General features: G+C 40.1%; 1 protein-coding gene across 1 annotated transcript in view; it reads left to right on the top strand.

Moving 5' to 3' along the window:
• Nucleotides 1–26,525, top strand: part of SPOCK1 (SPARC (osteonectin), cwcv and kazal like domains proteoglycan 1) — a gene marked incomplete at both ends in the record, with an annotated part of 284,542 nt that overhangs the window by 244,548 nt on the left and 13,469 nt on the right. Inside the window, one exon of the mRNA XM_080627170.1 lies at nucleotides 25,418–25,534. Coding sequence (XP_080483296.1) covers nucleotides 25,418–25,534 — 117 coding nt within the window. The remainder of the gene's footprint in view (nucleotides 1–25,417; nucleotides 25,535–26,525) is intronic.

Raw genomic sequence — 26,525 nt, forward strand, 5'->3', positions numbered from 1 at the left:
GTATAGTGGCAGCAAACAGAATTGGTGATTGATTAAACCCTTCAGCCTCCCTTCAGAGTTTAATTAATCTTAGCAGCTCTTTATTGCTTTGCAGGCTACAAAGCAATAGAGATTATTGCCATTTTAGTAGGGAACAGAGAGGAGCTCTTCTGTGTGTTGGTTGTGGGTTTTCCCCCTCTTCTGAAAGTCTTCCTAGACATATGAGCAGGAAGTTAACTTGCTTATGAGTTTCAACTAGTTGAAAACCCATTTTCCCCCTTTGTTACGAGGATTAACTGGGATGCAACATTAGAGCTTCACAGAAACTTCCAACCCAGGCTCTGACAAACTCAGCAGCACCTCATTAGGTGACCCTGCTCACCCAAAGGCCCCTTCTAGCCAGAGCTCTGCTGCTCTCTGGATAATAGGATTCTCCCTAAAATCCCATTAAAGCAGAGTTTTCTCCTCCTCTCTTGCACTGTGGGCTTACGTTATCACTACACATGGTGTTTTATGCTCTTTGTCTAGCCCTTCTGAGAAAAATATTATTGCTACTGTACAAAAATCATTCCAGGAACTTATCTCCTTTCTCAGGTGGTCTCCCCATCCCTTTTCTTGGGAGAAGTCTTCTGCCTGGCTATGGGAAAGTAATATCAGAGCAGCATCAGAGAGTCAAAAGGAGATTCTCTAGTTTTAATTCAGTAAACTCAGATGATGGGTCATATCTTCCACATTTGCTCCATGCTCTCTTTGAGTGGATATATTGGCTTCTCCCTGTTTTCTCTCAGCACTTGCAGTCCTCTCTTTTCTTTCACGCCCTTGGACCCGTTTGCATGGGACATGCCACAGTTTAAAGAATGAGAGAAGAGGGTTGGTTACCTGCCGCTTACTTTACTCAGGTTCACTTTTGATTACTTTTTAAGTTTCATGTAAGAAAACCCCTCAAAAAGTCCCAAACCACAGTGGCAAGAAGAAGATTAACACTGGGTCATAATATACTTTCCATTTCAGAATCTTGCTCTATTTGAGGTTCTCAGACCTGAAGGGTGTTTAAAGTTTCCCACATCTCCAAAGGAGTAGGTTGTTGCACACTGCATAAATAGAGGTGAACTATTGGCAGAATAAAATTAGTACCTATCACACAGCCATCTTACTCCTTTCCTGAATATTTTTTATCACTGCCATGAGAACAGTCATTGTCTGTCATTTACTTTTCTTCCTTACTTTTTACTGGGTTGCAGAATATGAACGCACACAGTATATATAACCTATAAAAGAGTCACTTGCAGTATGAAGCTAACCTTTTAAAGATTCAGTAGTTTGACTATTTACCATTCCACCTGTTCCTCTCAGATTACTGAGGCAGCTAAAGAACAGGAGTGACCAGGCAGTCAAACTGAAAACCCATGAAAAGGTCATATTAGAAACTGTATAATGCATTTGCTGTGTATTATTCGTCTGTCTCTTAAAGACTTTATGGAGGATTAAAAACCTCCCTCTTGTGACAGAGATAATAATGAGAACTGAAAATGTCACAACATAAATTGATTTTATGTTAATGATTGTAGCAAGAATGGGAAATGATTCAAACATTACTTTCTACACTAAACCTACCCCTGCAACATTGCAGGGTTGTGCTGCTTCATGTTCTCAGCATTCACGACATGTTCACGCTCAGGTTGAGGACTGAGCACTCCCAGGTAGGAACTGGCACTCATCTTACCTTGTGCTTGGCACACCAGCAATTACAGGAAGGAACAAAGAGCTTCAATATGTAAATTTAAGGAAGCCGTACCCATAGCTTCATCACTCTAAAGTACCACCAGCACAACTCCTCCTAATTGGACTTGGAGGTGAAAAACAAGCAAAGCAAAACCAGATTTCCTTCTGTGTTGCACTCCCTGGGTGACTTCAGTGCTCATTTCCTCTGTTGATGGGCTCCGTGTGTTGGTGTCCATACACTTGGAAGAACCATGGAAACTTTGAGCCCAGCTTCAACCATGCTTTAGAATAGAATGTAAATGTATGCAGTTTGTGTGTAGCCTAATTCTAGACAAGATATGAAGATACTTTTCCCTAAAGCACTTTTTAACCACTTTATTCTGCTAACTTTGTGCAAATTCCTTGAGAATATAATATAGCCTTGGGTTTTTCTGCACATGGAATCATTCTTGAAGGAAGCAGATGTGTTCTTTCCTGTCCATAAATAAATTCATGTGTAAATAAGCTCTTACTGATACTCTACAAGAATTTTTAGATTTGCAGAAGAGATTTTTAAAAGCCTAGTAATGAATGGCATACTTAAGGAACTGGCAGGTATCTGCCAGAAGACAAATAAATGGGAACAACAGATAGAATTGAATGGAAGCTTTCCTCCAAGATTTGCTGCTTAGCTGAAAAACACAGTACGAAAAAGGATAAGGTAGGCATTCAGATTTTAGCATTAAGTACCCATTTATGTTCTCATTTTCAAGAAAGGGTGAAAAAGTTGCCAGAGTTACAGCTTTGGAAGTGAAAAATGAGATTGCTTGATATTACCAAAATTAAAGTCCCATCTTTCCGTACTGTTAGCTACTGGAACTTTGGGAGTCTAAATTAAAAAGGAAATGGAGGATTTCAGTGGACTCTTTCAAAAACTGCTGACATTATACATAAAGATGTAGCTGATTATTTGAGTTGGAAAATCAATGTGAAAATGAGATTTGAGGCAACGTGTGCATGGCAATGAAATGAAAACAGGAAGAAAGCCATGTCTTCTCATCCCTTTTATTATATCTCCCTTCCTGAGGTGTGTTTCTTTTCCCCCCGTGCAACTCAGTCTCTTTCTCTTCCCTCTCTATTACGCCTCAGTTCTGTGTATCAGTACGCTCCTCTGTCCTCTCTCGACAGCTCACATGCTGCTATCCCAGCTGCAGAGCCACCTAGTCTGGCAAAAAATTACACTCTTCCCATACTCAGAATCTGTCATGTGCTCCCAAAGAGTTAAATTCGTAACCAGCAAACTCCCTGAGCACATACAAATTGGTTCTTTCCCCACATCCATTTGTTTCCTCCTGACTATCTGATTCTAAGCACAATAATTCATAAATGTATTCTCTCTAGGAAATGTCCATCTGCTTCCGTTTTAGGTATGAGGTACTTCAACTCTTTGGCCCTAATATTTCATCCTACTTATAAAATCTTCATTATGTCTTATTCTTCATCTTAACTACATGAATAACTTGAGGAAAAGATCATATAGTAAACATTATTCACTTTATTGACAGTATTCATAGGTAACTCTGTGAAGAATACTCCACAGTATGAGCTAATGTTCTTTTCAGAATGAAGTCATGCCCATTAAGTAAAAACTCACTGTGTGGCTTCAGCTTAAAACCTGGTGCGAGTTTATCTGATTTTAACGCAAGAATTTGCTTGCATGTGTAAAGCCTTCAATTAGTTTCTTCCCATTATCTCTACAGCCCTGTGAGTAATTGCTGTGGTCTGTGAAAGAGTATGTGTTAATATCTTGTTAGACAAAGACAAGATTGTAACAGATGACTTTTTACTCTGATTTTCACAGACTGATAAACGTGGTAAAGGGTAACTTTTCCAAAAAGGCCAGTCTCTTTGAACTTGCTAGCCCATGTGACAAGTAAACAGGGCTCTTGATTTATAATATTCCATGTAGAGCAGCATATTGTGATCAGAGTCCTAACAATGATGAAATATTGCCATTCTGACACACGGAAAACAGCCAGAAGTTTTCCTTCCAATCAGAGCAAACACATCCATGACATTTGATGCCAGGCTTATTTTCACCTAGTCGCATTTGTTTCAAAGAATGGCAAATAACAAAATCGCAAACAAAATGTTTTGATTCAAACCGTGACATTTGTTCCCGGAAAATCTCTGTGTTTTCCATTAAGAAGTTTATACTCTGGATAGAAGAAAGTGGATTAATATACCACCAGTCATGTAGATCCCTTCAGCTCACAATTGTTATTAAACTGCTTCACTGCGCTGCGCATGAAGTGTTAAGTCTCTTGGTAGAGAGGTACATAGACCTCTGTTTATCCTGAGAAACTTGTGAGCTACTGTAATTCATTTCAGATTTTATAGTTTCACCATCTTTAAATTGATGTCGTTTTTTACAAGGAAGAGAACAGCCAATTTTTTCTAACAAACCCATGCAATTTAATGCTCATAGAATTTATCTGCCTGTGGATCAGCAGCACAACACAATTTTAATTACACCCACCACACTTCACTGAATTCTCTCATTCTGTAGCAAAGTCTTATCAGAGTAAAGGTCCATGAGATGTGTTGAGCTCCGCTGAGCCCCAAGTCACAGGGTTTGCGTTCTCATCATTAGAAAATAAAGCGCCAATCATTTACAATTCTGTCTCAGAGGGAAGTGATACTTACTATTATATAGAGAATTAATGGAAAATGCAAACTACGAAGTGCCTCTGTGGTTAAGAAAACAAGTGCACAACCTTCTAAAAAATATGATTAGAGAAAAAGGAAGGAAGTGCTGAAGCAGGTCAGGAGCACTGTATTGAAATAATTATTGTCGGTTGTTCATTATGTGTTAAATCATGGCTAAGTGGGTTTTACTGCTTTCTTTGCAGTGTAGACATACTTCTCTGGTACTACGGCTTTGTATCAGACCACTCGTACTTAACTGCAATGTTCTCTGAATATAGAGATAGGAATTCATTGCAGCTGCCTTTATTGATGTATCTGAGAGGCAAGAAAACTAATGAAAGGAGGTTGTAGCAAGGTGGTGGTTGGTCTCTTTTCCCAAGTAACAAGTGAGAGGACAAGAGGACATGGCCTCAAGTTGTGCCAGGGGATGTTTAGACTGGATATGAGGAAAAGTATCTTCACCAAAAAGGTTTTCAAGCATTGGAACAGGCTGCCTAGGGAAGTGGTGGAGTCACCATCCCTGGAGGTACTTAGAAGACGTGAAGATGTGGCATTTGGAGACATTGTTTAGTGGTGGATTAGGCAGTGCTGGGTTAACAGTTGGACTCGATGAAGGTAAAAGTCTTTTCCTACTCTAAGATTCTGTGAAAGGAGGTCACATCCAATGGCAAAAACTTGCAAGCACTTCTGGACGTGCTGTCCCTGTGCCTTATTAAATAGAATCATAGAATAGTTAGGGTTGGAAAGGACCTAAAGATCATCCAGTTCCAACCCCCCTGCCATGAGCAGGAACACCTCACACTAAACCATGTCACCCAAGGCTCTGTCCAACCTGGCCTTGAACACCGCCAAGGATGGAGCATTCACAGCTTCCCTGGGCAACCCATTCCAGTGCCTCACCACCCTCTCAGTAAAGAATTTCTTCCTTATATCCAATCTAAATTTCCCCTGTTTAAGTTTGAACCCATTACCCCTTGTCCTATCACTACAGTCCCTGATGAAGAGTCCCTCCCCAGCATCCTTGTAGGCCCCCTTCAGATACTGGAAGGCTGCTATGCAGTCTCCACGCAGCTTCTCTTCTCCAGACTGAACAGCCCCAACTTTCTCAGCCTATCTTATACAGAAATGCTGTTTCTTCATAGCAGTCACAGAGGGAGGAAGAAGCTTTAACGCCTACACTTTAATGGCTTCAACACAATTTTTTCAATATCAAAATAAACAAGCCCACAGAGAGGAATTTTCTGTATTGAGAACTAGTTTCCTTTATTGCATGGAGATATATTGGAGGCATTGTTAACAAAGGATGTTTGCTGCCCTCCCTTATAAGTCAACTCAGAGTAGTAGAGGTTGTGATTCCTATCTGGTCTGGGACAAACTTGAGAGATCAGCTGAAAAGAGAGACCCAAGGGAAAGGCTCAGCAGTTGCCTGGGCTGCCTGGCCTGTTACTGGTCACACAGACAGCAGCGAAGTCCCTGCAGCTGCTCCACATAGTTTTATGGGACTGGAAGTATTTCAGGGGGAATTCGGGGATGGCTTTGACACATGTGGCATAGGAGAGTTATGGGCTTAAGCTGTTGAGACCCAGGAAACAAATTTGAAGCAAAGAAGTTCTTTACTGTGAGGGTGGTGAGGCACTGGAATGGGTTGCCCAGGGAGGTTGTGAATGCTCCATCCCCAGCAGTGTTCAAGGCCAGGTTGGATGAGGCCTTGGGTGCCATGGTTTAGTGTGGGGTGTCCCTGCCCATGGCAGGGGCGTTGGAACTGGGTGATCTTAAGGTCCTTTCCAACCCTAACTATTCTATGATTCTAAGTCTCTGTTACTTCTGTTACTTAAAGCACTATTTATTTTCTTATTTTTATATAAAACTATTGACTGATGGTAGTTTGTGTTTCCATTGGAAGAGTAGAAATACGTGTATAATATAGGAATGAGGGGATAATTTCAAGGAGTTCTTTGGAAGTTTTGGTGATTTTGATTTGAAGTGTGTCTGTAGACAATCTGAGACAGATCTTAATTGATGTGCTGTCATCTGCCATTCTGTGTTCCTTGGCATGTCTTGTAATGCCTTCAAAGTCTGACAGCAAAAGTACAGTAAAGTACTTTTCTAAGTACAGATGGGCACAGCACAGATGGCTGAATTCCATCCTGTGCAGCCTCTCAGTTAAACAAATATGGAATAACTTCATTGATACCAGTAGAGCTTTTCCCAGATTTACGGTGAAATAAATCATGCCACGAATGTTGGATTTTCTGTTTATCTCCTCATCATCCATCCCAATTAGTGAGTTTCTTTCTGTCACTGTGCCAAATTCTATGATTCCATGGTATTCTTTTTCTGTCCTTTGCAAAATACTTTGAACATCTGGAAGGGGTTATAAAGTTCTGTATTTTAAGATCGCTTTCTTTTAACAATGTACTTGCTTAAGATAGTAAAGGAGTCAGATATTGGCTGTGCCCATTTCAAGTAAGCAGAATAAAAAGATGGTTTCTAAGCAAAAAGTTTACAACTGACATAAGGCAAAGAAGAAAATGTGACAGTACAGGTCAGCGGTGTGGGCTGTCCTGTAGTCAGTGCCTCAGGGCTTTGCTACCATGCATTTGTCTGGGCTTGTGTAAGCATCTTGTTAAAGCTGAGTTTTAAGAAGTGTTCTGAACATGACTTTGCAGGTATTTAGAGTTTCTGACAGGTATGACAAGAAAAGCTGGAGATACCTGTTTCAAAATTTAGCAATGGGGTAATAAAGGCTGTCATCATTAACAGAGAGAAGTCAATGATGGCTTTGTAGAGGTACGATTAGAAGTAAAATAGAAACTGGTAAGGCTCCCGAAACAGAGCAAAATTATCTCAACAGAAGCTTTCTGAAAGGGTATGAAGAAGAGGTGGTGAGACTCAGAGGGGGCAGAGCAAAGGGTATGAGAATAGTCAGGAGGAAAGCTGATGAAAGCTGCTAACATCTGAGATTGGAAAAGTCATGTTTTAAACCATCGTTTGCTGACTTTGCAAACAAATTGAGCAAAGCTGAAGTTTGAGATAGTCCTGGGAAAGGCCACAGCCCCACTTAACGGTAACAGAAAGAGGGAGGGAGAAGATAACCAGTAAAGAAGTTTGAACTCTAGAACGCACCGATGAGGAGATCAGTTGTGCCTGTGGGGTCTTTAGCTGACAAGCTGGCATTTGTGGGGAGTTGTATGAAACATGGGCAAAAATTTCACTTTGATGGGGAAAAAGTCAGTCTCTCAGTCTTCTACTTTCTGTGTTGGAAACTGCACTGAGTATGCATTTGTGGAGGACTGGAGAAGGGTGAGGACAGAGGACTTCTCCCAAGCTGCAGAGAGCATGAATGGGACAAGTAGAAAACAGGCAGAAAAACATGGGAGGCAGAGCCATGGGAGAACAAGATTCTTGAGAAAACTGCACTGAAGGTAGCTGAGAGATGAAGAAATAGAGAAAGAGCAGTTGGCATCAGTGGCAGCTGGACACAGGCCATTTGCAATGAATGAATCTGGCTTTACTGATGTGGATGCTGAGCTGGAGAGGAAATCCTGGTGGTGCTTTGGGATGATGGTACCCAAGGCACAAGACAGGAAGTTCAGTGAGTTTCCAGACAGTGGGGAGGTTACTGGCATTGGAGAACTGTAGTAAGTAAAGAAAAGCTATTTTACCTTTTAAAAGAGAGAAGTCATAGTGATTCCTATACTACAGAGCTTTTATTCAACAGAGTTTTACAGATCTATTCTGACGACAAGGGACAGTGCCATAGTTGGGCACATCTGCAGCATTTGCCCAGGCAACACCAGTTAAGGAAAGATCCATTTGTTTAATTGAGTAAAGTATACCAAACTGCTGGAAAGTGATCAGATGGTGGGAGCAAGGGGAGAGAAAAGCTGGAATCATTTCCATTTTCTAAACAAATAGAACAGTGCTCTTTAGAATTCAAATGGGCAACTATTGAATGTTTTCTTCTGAGATACAACAAAAGATGTGGATGTACAACAAACACAACTCCCACAGAAACAGCTAGGTGAAAAAGGCCCTCTGAGACCTGGATAACTGAATTTCCTCATATAGAAAAAGTGATTGGCAGATCAATAGCCAAAAAATTCAGCTCTTGAAAAATCTCTGACTGTTCAGCCACAGCTATCTGGCAGATCTCAGTTCATCTCTGTGAGTGCTGCTTCATTTTTTCATCTTCCTTGACCTATTGATCTTTGCATTTATCTTCTAGAATATGGATTTACTTACTTTCAAGAATGTCAAGTTACTGTCCATGCATTCGTATTGCATCCTACTGTATACATGAAGCGTAGAGAATCTCGGTATATCCTTTTTCCTCTTGCTGCTTTTAAAAAGTGTGTGTAGAGGGTACTGAAAGGGGAAAACAATCATTTCTTGTTCAGAAACAGGTCAGCTCAGGAACTGAGCAACCAATTTGTAAGCTGTGAGGCGCTGCCAGACATAAGGTTCTCCTCCATGACCCTACCAGACATTCACCTGCTCTTATTGTGTGCTGATGTTGGCTCATGTAACACATCTCTCATGTCTGCAGTAAATCCCCATAAAGGTCCTTTCTTTATATTACACTTTTGCTCTCTGGCTTACAGAGGTTAGCACAGGCTACCCCAGCACTGAACTTACTCCCCACTAAGTACTTCATTGTGGTAAGTTATGTTGCCTCCACGCTTCCAGCTGTGTGCTGATGATACATCACCTCCGCCTCTGTACTGTGAGCAATTCCTTAGACTAATGCTTTGTGCTGCTCCCTTGTGACTGTTCGCTGTCAGTGCATCAGTGCCTGTGTGTTCGTATCCTCCTGGGTTTTCCTTTCAGCACAGATCTGACACAGGAAAACGTAAAGCCTTGATTTCATTAAATATGGGTGCTTGAGATTTTTTTAATTACTTCTGAAATCCTGTTACACCGTAAAAGGGCCTTGTAGCTTAAGTTAGCATTTTCATTTTTACAGTTTTGACAGTGCAATATAGTGCAATTGAATCCAACAGGTTTTCCTGCTTTTGTGTTACAGAGATTTTGAGGGTCTCAGTTAAATCATCCTATTTTCAGACTGATTACTAGGAGGAAATGAATGTATTGCTCTGGGTTAAATTATGTTTCTGGGAACAGATTTTAATCTTGCCTTCTCTTTTTGTATGGAGTCCTGTGCAAATATTATATCCTATTCAACTTTATGTTTTCAAAAAGTTTTCTGTATTATCTGTGTTTAATGATACATGTCAAATATTCCTCACTTTTTGCACTTTACAAATCTGTAGAAGTAATTTGTTTTCCTGCTCTTTGTCAGATGATTTCTTCAGGAATACAAAGAAGGAATGAGGATTTGGTTTAGTTTTCCAAAAGAAAACCTGAGCATGAACTTTTCCAGGCATGAGCTGGTTTTCCCTATGTTTGCATAGCATTTAGCATGATGGGTTAGTCAGAGGTACCAACTTCTCAACTATGCAGTGCTGGGATTTAGGAATATGGCAGAGGGTCGAAGTCCCTTGAGGAGTAGTCTGGTGGGACAGACCTTACTGAGAGCTTGCTTTCTAATTCAGCACAGTGATGGTTCATTGCTGCTTTCTGAGAGTCAAAACAGTCTTTTGCAGGAGTCCCAGTGTGCCAAGTATCTGACGTTAGGGCTTGGGTTCTTTTCCAGGAGGCACTGAAATAAAATCATTTGGATGATTTAACACCTGACTTGGGGACACCAAAGTACTTATGCTGAAGGTCACATTTGATCACCCAAGTCATGATGAATATGAGAGCAGAGGACAGCTCTTGGGAAATCTTCTTTATTTTTATGAGACACCCTAGGATCCCGCCATTCTTGTGGTATATATAGATAAATGTGGAGGGCAGGCAATTGGTTCTTTTCTCCATGTCTTGTGTAGCAGACAATAAAAAGGATCTATATCCACACCATTGAAGAAATCCAAAGTGTGTTCAGCCTGGAATGCTGCAAACACATCTTTCTTTGGCACTGACTGAAAAGGGAAAGGAAAGAAGGTAAAGGAGAAGAAGAAGTATTTAAAATCCCCATGTGTAACATTGCTTAGGTGTCTCCCAGCTTAACTACACACTCAGTTGCGGTCTGCTGCTACATACACAGTTTTGGTTGAACTTTCACATTTTCTCTGAAGAGCCAATTACATTTAGATACCAATCAAAATTACATTTTCTGTAGCAGGACACTTGTTTTCTTTTCTCTTTTTCTACAAGCTGTTGTTTTCAATGAAACCAGCAACAGTAAAGGCCAGGATTTATGCAATAGTGTTAGCTGAGAGTACAAAGAGGGAGCTGGAATAGAAGCCGGAAGCCAATCATTAACCATGGAAAGTCTCTTCTTTCTTCTGTCAATGTATCACTTGTTCATGAACGAATATTAACATCCTCCATATATACCTTCTCTATATGCACTGTTGGAAGTGTGTAATGTTGCTCTTAATAACAACATTCCATTATCTTCTATCTCACAGTTGTCAATAAATCATTTGTTAAATGAATCAGGCCTTGTGAACTTGTACTGGCAAGATTGATTTCTGTGTGACATTTCTTTAGGAAATGAATTAAATCTTAGAAAGAAAAATGTGTGCACAGTGGCAGAGTGTACTTTCAGAGAGAGGGTATTTATGATGAATAGAAGGGAGATAGAGGACACATGCTTCAAAGAACACATTCTTGTAATGATGCACAGTACTAATACGATCTGAAGTAAAGATGGTAAGATCAGAAGCTTTCACTGCAGAGTGATTACCATTTCCTTTGAAAGCATTATTTACTGTAAATTCCTGAGATGCTTTTAGCAACACATTGAGTTCTTTCACTGAAATTTACATAAGTCCTTATTTTTTTGTCTCTCCTCAGTATCTGTCAAAATAATTGGGCTTTCAGCAGTGCTTTATACAGCCAGGTAGATATGAATCTAAGGGTGATTTTTTTCTCTTTACTGCCTGCCTTTAGGACAACTGAAGGAGGCTTCTCTCGCATTATTTCTTGTATGGGGGTAGCTCTGTGATTCTGCCTGCTATGCGGAAGATTGAATATGTGTGTCCTTCACCTGTTGTTACATAGATATTTCAATCCAATCTCCTGTTTTCTGTCAGTGAAGGTTTCAGGGACATGAAAAGACAAAACTTCTCAGTGACTTCTGTAAGATTTTCTTGACATTGTAAACGCATTTCCTTTGTGTTTAGTTACAGCCATAGCAAATGAACAAAGCATTTCAAAACCTTATGTTTGTAAAAATAGTTGAGAACTTTACACCTTAAAAAAATGTATGGTTTTGTTTCACACGCTGGAAGGCTTTGTGCTGTCCTTATTGAGAAATGCCTGTTAGAAGAGCACAAACTCACTGTCTTGACTGCAATAGCTTTAAAAATGTTGGGTTGACTTCCAAACCCATTTTACAACCAATTAGCCAAGAAAACGCTATTCAGTGAACTGAAATCTACACTGTTCCAATTTATGTGAGAGTAAATCTCAACTAGTCTACTCGATCTATATAGAATGTAATTCTTTCAATGCGATTCACCTTCACCATGGAACAAAAGAAATACTGTTTAGCAGTCCAGATAAAACAGTAATCACACTATCAAGCTGTGTACCAGCAGATCATTCATGTCTGCTTTCTGCCAGAGTTTAGCCAAGTTTAAAGCAGATACTTTTCAAGTACAAATAATGTTGATACTTTAATAGTTATGTTTGTACCATTGAAGTGTATCAGCAGTTTTTTGCTCAGATCCTGTTCGTTTTGTTGTGTTTGGTTGTTGAAATACACATCAGCATTTCTGCTAAAAAGGAATACCTAAGACAAGTCTGTGTGACTGGAAATAATTATTGCTCTAATGGATTGGACTGTAGCTTACAGCCCTAGGACAGGAGAACACACTACCCTGGGTTTCATTTCTTCCCTCCCTCCCCACAGAAGTGAGCCAACCTCCATCACCACTGAGTGAACATCTTCTCCCCAAACTCCTTCAAAGCATTTTACTCTCACACTTATTTATTGGGGAAAAAGTCAAATTTGGTACTTTAACCTCTCAATAGGACTGTTTTTCTAGATATCACCCAGAACTACCCCTTGAAACTCCGTTATAAAGGTTTATATTAACACTCCTAAAACATATTTGTATAAATCTTTTGTGTGTTTGTTACTGCACATCATCTTTTGATAAGAAACCAAGAATAAAATTACTTCTGCCTCTGTAGATAAAAAGCATCCCTTGGTGCCCAAGCCTTGAAAACAAAGATGTGAAAGCACCAGCAGTGCAGCACTGTTTCTGCTAGCCAAAAGGAAATTATAAACAAGAAAAGATGAAGAAAGCGATTTTTGTATTTGATAGAGAACATAATTGTTGTGTTTTACTTGGGCAGTGTTTAGAAACAAAATGGATAGTTTGGCATCACTGTTAAAATGTTTATTCCAGTTAGGGAGCTCCAGCCTCCACAGATTACTCTTCAAATCACTGTTCAGTTAATGCCCATTACAAGTGCTGTGTACCTGCTCAAGTGTTTCTTTTTTAAATGAGCAAGGGAAACATTAAAGCTTCCTCAAATCAAATAGCTCAGAATAGTCTCAAATGTCCTAATAGGTAACTTTATCCAGCTTCAGGTATAGGTTTTAATATTATATCCCTAAGTACTTTCAATTTGTGTAGTGAATTATAAATAAATAAATAAAATTAGAAGGGCCAGAGTGTGAAAATCCATCCTTGTATCTTTAAAGAGCATCAAAGGAATTATGAATTCTAAATGCACAAAACTTCTTTTGGAGGGAGAGTGAATAATATATTCAAAAAGTCTTTTCAGTATACTACACCTGGAGAAATCAGGTTCAACTTTCACAGAATCACAGAATCCCAAGGGTTGGAAGGGACCTCAAAAGATCATCTAGTCCAATCCCCCTGCAAGAGCAGGGTAACCTAGAGTACATCACACAAGAACTTGTCCAGCTGGGCCTTGAATATCTCCAACATAGGAGACTCCACAACCCCCCTGGGCAACCTGTTCCAGTGCTCTGTCACTCTCACAGTAAAGCAGTTTCTCCTGATGTTCACATGGAACCTCCTATGCTCCAGTTTACACCCATTACCCCTTGTCCTATCACTGGACATCACTGAGAAAAGCTTAGCTCCATCATCCTGACACTGACCCTTTACATATTTGTAAACATTGATGAGGTCACCCCTCAGTCTCCTCTCCTCCAAACTATAGAGACCCAGCTCCCTCAGCCTTTCCTCATAAGGGAGATGCTCCACTCCCTTCATCATCTTTGTCGCCCTGCATTGGACTCTCTCCAGCAGGTCCCTGTCCTTCTTGAACTGAGGGGCCCAGAACTGGACACAATATTCCAGATGCGGTCTCACCAGGGCAGAGTAGAGGGGGAGGAGAACCTCTCTTGACCTACTGACCACCCCCCTTCTAATACACCCCAGGATGCCATTGGCCTTCTTGGCCACAAGGGGACATTGCTGGTACCCAAGTAAATTCAGAACCTTTGGGAAAGCAGAATCAGTCCTATAGTCTAATTTTCATAGTGTGGTCTAAACATTTTGAAATAGGAGAAATGAACTGGACAGCCTGAGAATGAAAAAACCTAGGCAAGATACTGGGGTAACTAAAGGATGAATTCCTATTGATGCCTCTGTCCTGTGTAAGAGAAGCCTGGCAAAAGCATGGCCTCAATGTTCCCAATTAAAAAGCTGCCACTGGAAAGCTGCTGATGTTTGCACAACGTAGAATTTTCTGTGGAGCTCCAAATCCTCAGTTCTACAGGATGCCTTGCTGGACCTGTTACAGAATTAGTTAATTGCAAACACTTTGAGAGCATTGATCCATGGCTGCTCTGATTAAATAACTCTTCTGAAGAGCACTTATGAGGGATGACAGGTGATGAGTCTGAAAGAACCACACTAGATCTTCATCCAAGCGAGTGCTGCTGGCCCTTGCCCAGGACATTGCTCTTTCCTTGCCCATTGTTTCAGCAGGTACAGTTCCAGCTCTTTAATTTTCTGCAGAATGACTAAAGTTGAAATTAGATTCAGATTGTTTTCACTTTGGCTTAAGGCATCAGCAAGTAAGCGTATAAACCTGGGAAAGGAGGTCTACTTCCCAGCCAGCCTTTTCTCCTTGGCTTTGGTTTTTTGCTCGCAGACTTGTCTGTGCTTTGGGGAGATGATAATAATTGCTTCTACAAAGGCTTACAAGTGCGGTACACCCTGTCAGGGTGGCCACTTTCAAACCTCTCTCAACCACAGTTCCAAATGTGTCATTTAACAATAAAACCCAACAGATTCCTTTCACACAATCCATTTTTGTCTTGCTCCCAATTGCTAAGCTCACAGTTTTCATAATGCCACAGGGTGGTTTTTGATCTCACTTGCTGCTTTTTTTTTTAATGTTAAATATTTTAATAGTGCAAATATTTAAAAACAAAATCAGGACCTTTTCAATTAATCCTATCCTTGAGTGCACAAAACTCAATCCTCCCTCTAAAAGACTTGGAAAATACACAAACATGCATGAAGAGCTGAGAGAAGAATTGACATTTCTACAAAATACACATTAGGAGGAGATTTGTGCAACTCCACCCCATACTTTTTGGAGTTATTGATTCCCACAGCATCTAAGTGACCAGCTGGTCATTAGTATGTTCATCTCGTAGTTTTCTTTCCACTGTTAAATGAAGCTTTGTAGCTCTAGGAGGTACATGTCACAGTAGGTAAACAACAGCCAGTGAGGGTTTGAGGCTTTGATATCTATAGCCCTCTCCGACACCCAGCTCAGCTTAGCTGTCCTCTTCTTAATCCTGTAGAAGTTTGCTTTGTGCTTTAGCATCTCCCCAGTTCTTCAGTCCAGGAGCAGAGGCAATAATGACTGAAGCATCAGTGACTACCTCAGGCAAGTGCAGCAAAGCTTGTTAAAAATCGAGCCACTCCATGCCTCTGCCAGTGTAAATCCAAAGCAAGTTCCTGACCACTGGTTCTGTAAAGGAGGCAGTTCTTCCTCATTTCACACCCAGCTAAGGTCCCATTATTTGGTGTGTTTCCACAGCCCCTTTTGCTCACACCACAGCAGACAATTGTCTAAACAGAAGCCAGACCCCTGCTTGTGGTGCTCCTCCTTCACCTTCAGTGTCATCTACAGTGAGAAGTGTATTTCCAAATGCCTTTGCCAATGTGATGCATTTGAGCATCGATGAACCAACCCAGACAAGTGTGCTTGCTAAGGTATTGATAGCTGTTCACTCCTGTGAAGTTAATGGCACTGCACTAATGTAAAGCTGGCTCCAATAAAATCCTATTCAGATCTTAATCCATTCAAATTTGGTTCTCAAAATATGTTGTATTTCCTTACTAAGATTACTCCTTCACTTGATTGTCTCATATTGCCCTGAATGTTGTGGAACTACACTGGTATTTGTGCCTAACTTGATTTTGCAAGGTGCAGTAGTGCAGAGATAGTTCTGATTTCCTTCCAAGGGATCTTTGCAATCCAGTGGGGAGCTGTGTTGCCTCATTTGCACTTTGTTAGCACATTTCAGTCAGTTCCCCCAACAATTTGCTGGAAGAATTCCCGTGGGACATCTTCAAATACTTCTAGCCCCATGTGGTCCAGCAGCTCCTCATTTTCTCTTCTAGGGTTCTCTTATGTTTTCTCATTTAAGAATAATTCACCACATGACAACATTTTACATTAATGAAGCCCTGGTGATATCAGATGTGATAACGTTCAGTAGGGAGCATAGAAAATAAGCACAGGGTTATACACAGCATAAAATAAAGACCAGCTGATGTGCAAAAAAGTTAATGAGGGAGAAAAATAGTTTCTGCTGGCATGTGCTGACTCACAAGTATCTCTCTCTCCATCCTGCTCAAGCATGGGCAAATTGGATTTATCTATCACTTTTCAAGGGTCCCCGAGGAAGCAAAGAAAGATGGTGGACTCTGGAAAAAAATGAAGGGAATCTATTCAGTTGCTTCCCCCTTTTTCTTTGTATGATAGAGTACCAGTTCCTGGCAGAAAGGAGTCCTTCTAATAAATTCCTGGGTCCCTCTTGCAGCTTTTAGGCAGTATCCTAAATCACAGCACCTGAGAAGGATGTGGGGTCTTTTTTTCCTATGAGAAAGCAGATCAGTCATTGTGCTTGCTGGCCCTCTGGAAATGCTCTATGATAGATGCATATAAGCTGCATAATAAGAGTGCTGATTTTGCATTTCTCTACCAGGTTCTGCACTTAGTTTTTTCAGGTGACAGCAGTGATCATTACTGGAAGGGTGGATAGCCCAAACTTTACCTCCAGAATAGTCATCTACCCATCCAGCACACATTGGCATTTAGATCTTGCTAGTCATAAAAATATTACCTTTTCTCATTAAAACAAGCAAAAAACCCAATAGTCATCTGGGAGCTCATCAATTTTAGATTTGAAGCAACTTACAGAGATGGAGCAGTGTTAAAAGAACAGAATTATGTAAAAAAAGCAGATTTATCCTGTGAACCACTCAAAAACTCATGCATTTTAAAAGAGTGGTGCCAGATAATAATAAATACCCCTGCTTACCATGACACTTTACAAAAATGGTCTACTGCCATTGGGGTTATTTTTCCTAATTCAGTTTAAATCCATATTGTGGTTGCACAAGGAACTGTAGAAATTGGAAGTCTCTTACATTTCTTTTCATATACAGCCATATTTTCAACTTATTTTTTGAGAAGCATTCGTGTGCTTATGTTTTACCATAGCCATTCTGTGAAATCATCTCATGTGCTTTATTTTTTCTCTACATATAATCTTTTATATTCTTGGCTATTGCTTTCCCGCTCTGACTGAACAGAAATAGCTCTGCCCATATCTTCTCAAACACTGTCAAATTACTAACTCTCCTACCTGAGTTTTGCTCTTCCAAGCTCAGGGCCATTTTCTTCATAGAAATGAGCAGTTGCCCTTAAGATCAACAGCTCAAGTTATTTCTAACTACTGTAATTCAGACCAGTTTTACTGACGATCAGAATCTAAACTATCTCTTTGATCAGCTCTAGAAAGTGGAGCAAAACAACCTCCTGGATGTGGGAAGGTTCGGCAGGTTGTCTTAACGCTTCCAGCTGTGGCTTTGGAAGGTCTATAGGAAACAATTCCAACAACATTCAAATGTACACACTATGGTTTGCCTAAAAATAACTGTCAATTCCCTCATTTTAACCCCAGTGAATTTTGTTTCTACTCTTACTTATTCTTCCAGCTTTGTTTGTTTAGTGTTTCAAATGCCTGATAGTACAGTATCTGCTAAGCTCTTAGCAGCAAAAACACATCTCTCTGAAAACCTACCTTAGATTGTGAGCTGTGGGTCTGCTTTAAACACTGCTGCAAAATCAAACCAGCGTTTTTTGAAGAGCTCAGCCCTCTTGCGTGACTGCCCAGTGCTTGACAAGCCACAACCAAAGGCAGAAGGCACTGGGTACATAAATGTGTGTGCCAAGTTGAAGACATCAGTACAGAGCAGAGAGGACAGGAAGGGAGGCAAGAGGAGAGATGACGATTCTAAGACTTTTCCATCCAGAGCACAGCATGGAAAAGTCCATTCAGACATTTTTATTTCCTCTGGTTTAGTTTTCAGTTGATACAACTCTGTCTCTTCCACCTTTCAGATATGACAGAATTTAAATGAGAACATTAGGGTGAGCTGGCAAATGAATTTTGGGAGGCAAAGAACCATGCAGGAGATAACATTTGAATTTGTACCTGACGTGGACAAAATATCACAAGAGGTGTTATTCCCACAATCCTTCCAGCAGACCCCCAGCATCAATACAGCTTGGATGTCTTTAAATAAACCTCGAGGCTTCTTAAACACCTGGCTAAGATGTACTTTCCAGGGTTTTCATGATTAATGTGAGCAGAAAAGCGACTTAGTGTTAAGTACTATGAAAGCAGATGTACGCTTTGCCTACAGCTTTAGAGAGTGAGCTTTGTAGCTCTCAATCTTTGTTTATACAGTTTTAGCTGAGCTTTGTGTTTTAAATGTACCATTTTAAGGAAGCTTCAGATCAAAGCCAATTTCATCTTCCCAATGCCTCAGCTGCTCCTGTAATCATCTCAAAGTCTGAATTGCAGGATCTTGGCATCTGCTGCTGTATTTATAAGACAAGGCAAAACAAGTGCCAGAAGGGTCAGAGGTGGTTATCAGCATAGGTGTCAGCCCTGTAGAAGAATAGCCAGTGAATGCTGAAAATGCAGCACAACAAATAGACCCACACAGAAGTTTATTGGGAAGTGTTGGTGTGTACAGGAGGGGTTTTAAATGAAAGATGTTCATTTATCGAACCAGCGAGGCATGTTTGGAATGCAGTTCCTTTCCTTCCAGTAAACAATCCATTCCTTTCTAACTTCAACCGATATTGGCATAATACTTCATGCTTTTCTTGTTATGAGAAGTTGTCCAAGGCCCCAGTGAAAAAAGCAAATTAGAGCATTGTCCCTTCCAACCAAGAATGGTGAAATATGTGTGGAGGTGGTGATCACCACAATTGCATCACCAAAATATCACATATAAAACACTTGGTGTCCTCTACAAGTCACATATATATGTGTATGTTTCTATCCATGTGTGTGTAGTTGCATTTGAAGTGGGGGTTAGCACAGCACTGAGTTTATCTTGACATTTACTTTCAAATCAGCTCCTGCAGCCGCAGTTTTTAGAACACACTTTCTATTTTGCATGACTGGAAGCAAACCCATTCCCTGAAGCCTGAAGGCTGCTACGTTTTTGTACCTTAGTTTTAAAGCCCATTGTGATAATCCACACACACGGACACAATTATAGCAGGGTGAAATAAGTTGTTGACTTTACCTACAAAAGAGAAAATGTAGTGATGCTTGTCAGAGAAAGCATTGTTAAAATTGCTACATTTTCTTTTCACACAAAGAATAATGTAAAACTTAGTGCAAAAGATAAGCATTATCTCCTGTCAGCTCCAATGCTATGATACATTTACATCAAACTTTGTATAATAGTGTTATTACAGTACTTTTAAATGTGTGGTTTACCCTATAACTGTCATGTTACTCTTCAGAAATACAAAAATGAGACTTCTTTCCCTTCTGAATTGTTGAAACTATGCCTGTCCCTTTTCTAACTGGAGGAATATAACATCACTGTTGGGCAATGTCATGGAGGTTTGTGCTATATCACATTTTAATCAAAACAAAATGGATTTGTCCTCCAGGCTCACAGGACAAATGACTGAACTGATTGTTACAACTAATATGTCTTACGAATACAGCTGGGTTTTCGTGCAAGCCCAGCAGCAAGCAGGGCTAGTTTCCATTAACGCATCCACTCCCTCTCACTGCTCCAAGTCTGTACAGGAACAGCTGAAACTAGCCCAGGGAACGTTCACATGCTTCACTTTGGCATTCAGGTTATAGGGAATTTGCTCCTCAATATCTACCTCAGAGACTATTTAGTATTGAACAACAATAATATGAACCTATAGAACCAATCTCTCCACATGTAATTGGCAGTAATGTAGTACTATTTGTAACCATTTTTATTATAATAACAATGGTTGTGATAAGTCAACAGATAAATGCTAGATAGATGACAGAGAAGTCAAATGACATGAAACGTGTTACACTGTGAATCTTGTTGCATAGCTTGCTTATTGTGAAATACAGTGTAATATATCACTGTAACTTTTTACTGGACAGTATGGACTCCTTGCTTGTCACATAGTACCAGAACATTATGGCAGTAAGTGAGACATGAATGCAGTAATGTACTTCCTTAGTACTAAGTTTGTTTGGAGTCAACTGTAGTAGGAGTTATAAAGCTAGTTTTGTTACCATCTGAGATTTTACAGTATTGTTTTGCCAGGCTGGAGTAAAGATGGGATCATAAAATCATAGAATAGTTTGGGTTGGAAAGGAACTTAAAGCTCATCCAGCTCCAAACCCCTGCTACAGGGACTGTACCTTCCACTAGAGCAGCTTGCTCCAAGCTCCATCCATCCTGACCCTGTGAGAAAACTTTCGATATTGATTTAATCTTACGTGTTTACAGGTAAGTTCAGCTTTAATGTTGATTTCTGGCCCTGAGCACTTTTGAAAGTCCCTCCTTGAAAAAGCAAAATTACATATTACTGTTAATTTTCACCACCAGTGTTATAGATTAGTATCTGTATGGCTTAAAAAGGCCATAATGGAATCACGCCTATAAAAACTTGAGCCTTTACAGCATGCTAATGGCTTTCCATTAGGTCAGATTAATGTTTTCTGCTTGGTGGAAATAGGTATTTAGCAACAGTGCTTTCAGTTTGTTAGGAATAAATAACTGTTGGACCAATTGCTTCACACTTGGGAATAAATCTGTACTTTCCGTGCTCACTATTAAATCATTTCTGCAAGCTGATTTGTAACATCTGCAGGTTCAGATCTGAGGATGTCGGCTGAATCCAGCCGCAAATAGATCCTCCTGCATTCACATTGCCATGACTCAGAGAAGTGACACATTCTGCCACTGCTTGTGGTCAGATGCACCACGTCAGATGCAGGGCACTGCACACTGTGATCGGGTTGATGAGCTAGATGCTAAACAACTAGCCTGCCTCACCATCCCTGTTCCTAACAGCAGCAGTACTGACCTGCAGGGAAGCTGTGGGCTGTGAATGGATTTCATTGAAGCACATCAGCAGTGAAAAATCCAAATATTAAGTAGGGACCTGGTATCAGAAGGCTGCTAAGGCAGAACATGATAGGTAACATAAATAATATAACAATGATAAAATCTTGTGGGTTTCCCCTTTTTAAAAGATGCTCTTATCTTGAGGAAAATACATGCAGAAGTGAAGATGCATACTTGCATATGTTTGCATTTGTGTCTTTTTCACAGCACTAGAGCTTTAAATAGTTGTTGGCAATTGACTGGACAGATCCCAATTGCTAGAGAGGGACTATGGAGATGTTCCTCCCTTGGTGCTTCTCTTCATTCCAGATTTTTTATTGAGTGCTTCAAGTCATACCACTATCCATATTGTTTGCAACTTAGGTATCCTCTGCTTATGGACCTTCAAGTAGCAAGAGACCCATTATCCCCTCTATTCCTTCTACATCCCCATTCTTCTCATGTAAGAAATGTTACTTGAAACTTCTATTAATAGTAAAGAGGTACATTTGCAGTGCATTTTGCATGAAGAGGGTTCTTAAAAATGCTTTATAACTTATACTAATGCAGATTTATATATGAGGATCTTAGATATGGGGCTCCTCAGAGCTATGCTTCCTAATTGTTTGATATGTAAGTAATGGGCTCTACCACCAGAAATAAGTCATTAAGTGCTCTGGTTCCTGGATACCCAGCTGGAGGCTGAGCCTCACTCTGTCTGTATTAAACTCATGCCCTCTGAACGTCAATCCACTTTGAAGTGACTAAAATAATGTGTCCCAAACAAATCCTCAACTTCAGAGACTTTTGAAGATGTTCAAATAAAATCAGTAAAAAGAGTGAAGTTCTGTTGGTAGAGAGCCAAGAGGCAGAATCTTTTTAACCATGCATGGTAGCATTAAAATCAAATTGAATACAGAAAATGTAAAATAATACTTCCTTTATTTTAAAGTGCAGGAAGAAGTAAAATTGAGGGCATGAAATGCTTGAATAGATATTTAACTGAACTTTGCATTAAATTCTGGAAGTCTCATGAAGACATGTATTATTCACTGCAGATTAACAGCACACTTGGTTCCCGGTTTACTCATGAAAAAGCAGTTATTCTTGTGAAGGAGAATACAGTCCTGAGAGAGAACCTCAGCATAATACCCACTGTTGAATCATCTTTAAGCAATGTGCTTAAAGAATATCTCAGTTATTCACAAAAATACCTTCCAGCATGCAGAAAACTCCAGTTCTGGGCTTACTGTCAAGTTGTCAAGGTCCACTTTTAAAGGCTGCCCTTAGAGTGAGTGGATGAGGCAGTCTTTGAGGAAGCTACAGCATAGAAGAGGCTGAAAGCTGGTTTTTGCTCCATGAAAAGCAAGAGAAATATAGTTAGCGAAAGACAGGAGAATGTAGGGGTGCTGGTGTCTGAGCAGCCGTAGGGTATAACTGAGCTGATGTAGGTTATGGATTGCAGCACTTGTGTAACAGTAAAGAATTGATGTAAGTAGGAATGTGTGTGGTAAAAGCTGGTTCTCCACACAGCTAGTATTACAGACAAGAGAAAAAATATAATGGCTTCATTATAAATGGCATTTTACAGATCCTGACATGTTTGATTGGCTGGACTGTACAGAGAAATCAATTCAAGTCTGGTTTACCATTAATTAATCTACTTCTGTTCCACCCACACTGTGCTCTCAATCCTGTTTTCTGCTGCAGTTCAAAAGCGTTGATTCAAATTACCTCAGGCAGTGCAGTTGACTGCTTAGTGAAATTCCTTTTAGAGACATTAGTTTTTCACTGGGAATGCCATGCTGTGTGGTGCTGAGACTGGGAGAGGAGGCGAGGGTGTGCTCCGTGCTCCTGCCTGATATCTGCACTGGCAGGATGGCATTGCTCAGAGCATTTGACTCGACTCAGGTTTCTGTGGTGTCCAGAGTTGTCTGTTTGTCAGTACACAAATCTGAGCAAGGAAACCAGCCCGACAGGGTATTTGCTTTAGTACTGTTTCTTTTCCCTGTGATTTGTTGGCTGTGAAGCTCAGCATACCTGTCGAGAGCGCACAATGAGGGTGTAGGAAGGCACAGGAATGGGTGTTCGTAGTCCAGCTTTGGCTTCCTAAAGATGTCATGTGCTACAATAAATATTTAATAACCATCAGGTTTGCACAATAAAACTATGATGTTACTCATTTCTTTCTTGGACAACTGAACCCTCTTTTTCACCCACTCCATGCATAATCAGTAGTCAAAGCTGTGTTTCTGCGTGGCTGTGACTGAGATACATTTGTGAAATACTCTTGAGCATAGGGATAACCTGTCACAGTTGAGGTATTGGCTGAACAACACCTACTTGTTATGTACCATATTTTTCTTCTTCTCCTTTGCAAAGCTGATTTTCAAAGGACAAGACAGCTACTTGGCAGAAAGAAAGATTCTGCCTGCTTTTAATTGTGAAAGGTGATAACATTATTGATCCTTACCAGGAAACATTTGTGAAGACAGGTACTGAAAAGAAGATTGTCATGGTCTCATATTGCTGTAAGTGCCTAATAATCATATTTTGGCAACAAATATGCCTGGAGAAAACCGGTTAATGACAATTCAACAGGGGATGCAGGACAGCATCTCCCATCCCAGGTAACAGAGTATCTTCATCACTTCTAACGTGTATTTGGGTGCCCAGCTCATGTTGAAATTAGCGCATGATAGAAACATCTTTATGAATCTAAATCTACAAAAGAAGAAATCATTTGTGCCTGTCTAGAGTTAGGGCATTCCTGAATATTTATTACCTTTAAAATTAGTTTTCCTATCCCCTCGCTCCTTCAGCCAACATCTCCTGATGGGATATTGTTAAGAGGCAAGAGGATGGAATTTGCTCTCCTATTGCTTCTGTTGTGATTTTCTGTGATAAAAGGCTTTGTAACAGCCAAGGAACAAGAGCGGTGTAAGATGTTCCTTACTGCAGCTGGGCTTAAAAATCCTATCACTCGTCTTAACTTGCAAAGGTAGTTTAAAATGAATAAAATATGTTAAGTGAGAAAATGAAGTGATAAGCTTTTTTGGTAATGTAGGCCACTTTACAGTTAATATTGTATTGTCTTCTACTTATTTTATATTAATTGTGGGTTGTTTTTCTTTAAGACCTGATCTTTCCCTATGTCGACTCAATGGGATCTTCATATTTTTAATGGGATTTTCATATTTTTATCTTTAATAGGAAAATCTATCAAACTCAGCCTTAGAGAAAAACAGGAAAAATCTTTCCCCCCACCAAATGCTGAAAGCCTGTCCACTTAGAAAAAGCTCTAATGTCCTGTTTTTAACTTCAGACCCCCCCAAAAAAACCTCCTATGAGAACAAATACCACAGCCATAAGATATCAGTGGGTCCATTGCAGTCATTGGAGCAATGAGTTTCACTGGGGAAGACAAGCTGTGGGACTCAATTGTTCTTCAATAAGGTGGAAGGACGAATATCTAACTAATATTAGAATGTGCAGTGAATTGGAGAAGACATATTGTGGCTTGCCCTGTGAAGGATGTCTGCCTCTATGGCATAAAATCTTGCTCTATATTCCAAGAAATGTCATTTAAAATGTAGAATGAGTGCAGAGCGGGAGTGAAAAAATTGAACATGTGGATTTTAAGCACTAAACATGATAAAGAAACAAGGATTTTTTTCTGACAGAAACTGGTGACTGGTTCAGTTTTCTTCTTTAAAACTATTTGCTTTGGACATTTTTGTCTTGGCAGAAATTTCTGGGAAAATTAGATATTCCTCAGTAAAAATGTATAAGAAAAATATTACACCTAGCTAGCAAAATGGAATTGACAACCTTCAGAGGTGGCAAAGTCTCATTTGCAGTAGAACTAGAGCAACACAACAGTTTTCTTCTTCACGTATATAAATAAGTATATGTGTTTCCTATGACTGTGATAATAGCCTTCTACTAAGCCAAATGTGGTTATAAATTATCCCTAGCATCTTGTTCAAGTAGTGTGCCTAGGCAAGTTTGTCCCTCCTCCCCATCTGTTTGACTGATATTTTTCTCTGAAATCCTAAAAGGTGAAAACATTTAAGTTAAATAGTCACATAGCTCTAATTGAGAACCTGCGGATAGCTCTCTGTGTCACTTCTTTCATCACAAATCACATCAGCTACCGAGGAAGTACTTGAGTACAACTTATAATGCATAATGACTTACATTTTCTCTTTAACTTTCATCTTTTCCCTAACCTTTTCTTTTACTTCAGAGCTCTTAATGAGAAGAACTGTACAACCATAAACAATATTTTTCTAACAGCCTATCTGAAGAAAGGGGTTTTTTTGCTGCTGCTCTTGACTCAGCCTGATGCTTTGTTCTTTTTCTAGCTTGCACAGACAAAGAACTGAGGAATCTCGCTTCTCGACTAAAAGACTGGTTTGGTGCTCTCCATGAGGATGCAAATCGTGTCATCAAACCAACGAGCTCGGAGACAGCACAAGGCAGTAAGAAAACACCTTTCCCTTTGAACACTGAGTGTTGTAGGCAGCTTTCCAGCCTGAGAGAGCATTGAGCTGAGCACAGCTGTTAGTGCCACAATGTCATGTCAAGCAGGTGCCAGTAAGTGAGCAGGTATTCAGGAGACCTGATCCTGTGGATAAATAGCTGCATCCTTATCTATCTGAGATGCAGTCATTCTGTACTCTTTCTGGCCCAAACTGCTCTAGAAATTGGCAGTTTGAGACAAAGAGGCCTTTACAAGTTAATCAGGCAGATAACTGTGTCTGAGGGCCATGGAGGTCACAACTGTGCTAGTAAATAAACCTCCTCAGGGACTTTTCTTAAGCCCTGAGGTTAGCTAGTTCGTGTCTGTACAGTTAAACTCCATCACCCTCCATGTCAATGCGGCTGCATCCAAATCATTTCTTTGGGACAGGCAGTGGCATATGCTTACCTCCTCAGTTTATGGCCAGGCATTTTCTAACCCAATGTCAGTGGCATGAGCCAAAAAACGTGCCATACAAGCATAGGGAAAATGATGCCAATGTTGGAAAAGACTCACTTTGATTTTATTTTGCAATTTCCTGCTAGCCCTTTATAAAAGAGAAAGAATAATAAAAACATCCACATCACAGCCACGGAGATGGAATAGTTAACCAGTGTGGAAAGGTAGAATATAATTAAATCCCAGGTATTTAATAACACCATCCTTGCTTCCTTTGATGTTTTGAGTTTGGTTGGTTGTTGGGTTTTTTTAAGAAGGAAGAAAATGAACATTTTAGAGGACATTTACTCTCTGTGGGTTAAGCCAACATGACTCATTTTGATGTCATTTACCCACCAGGGAGGGAAGGATTCAGAAAGATTCAGCTAACAGCATCAAAAGAGGTCGTGTTCATCAGAGAGCAGATGCAACTTTGTTTTCTATAAGGATTCATTAATCCTTTTGAGTAGTATGTCCCAAAATATGTGGTCTCTTGAGTTGCAAAGTAAGAT

Source organism: Psittacula echo (assembly GCF_963264785.1).
Source record: "Psittacula echo genome assembly, chromosome: 11".
Lineage (NCBI taxonomy): Eukaryota > Metazoa > Chordata > Aves > Psittaciformes > Psittacidae > Psittacula > Psittacula echo.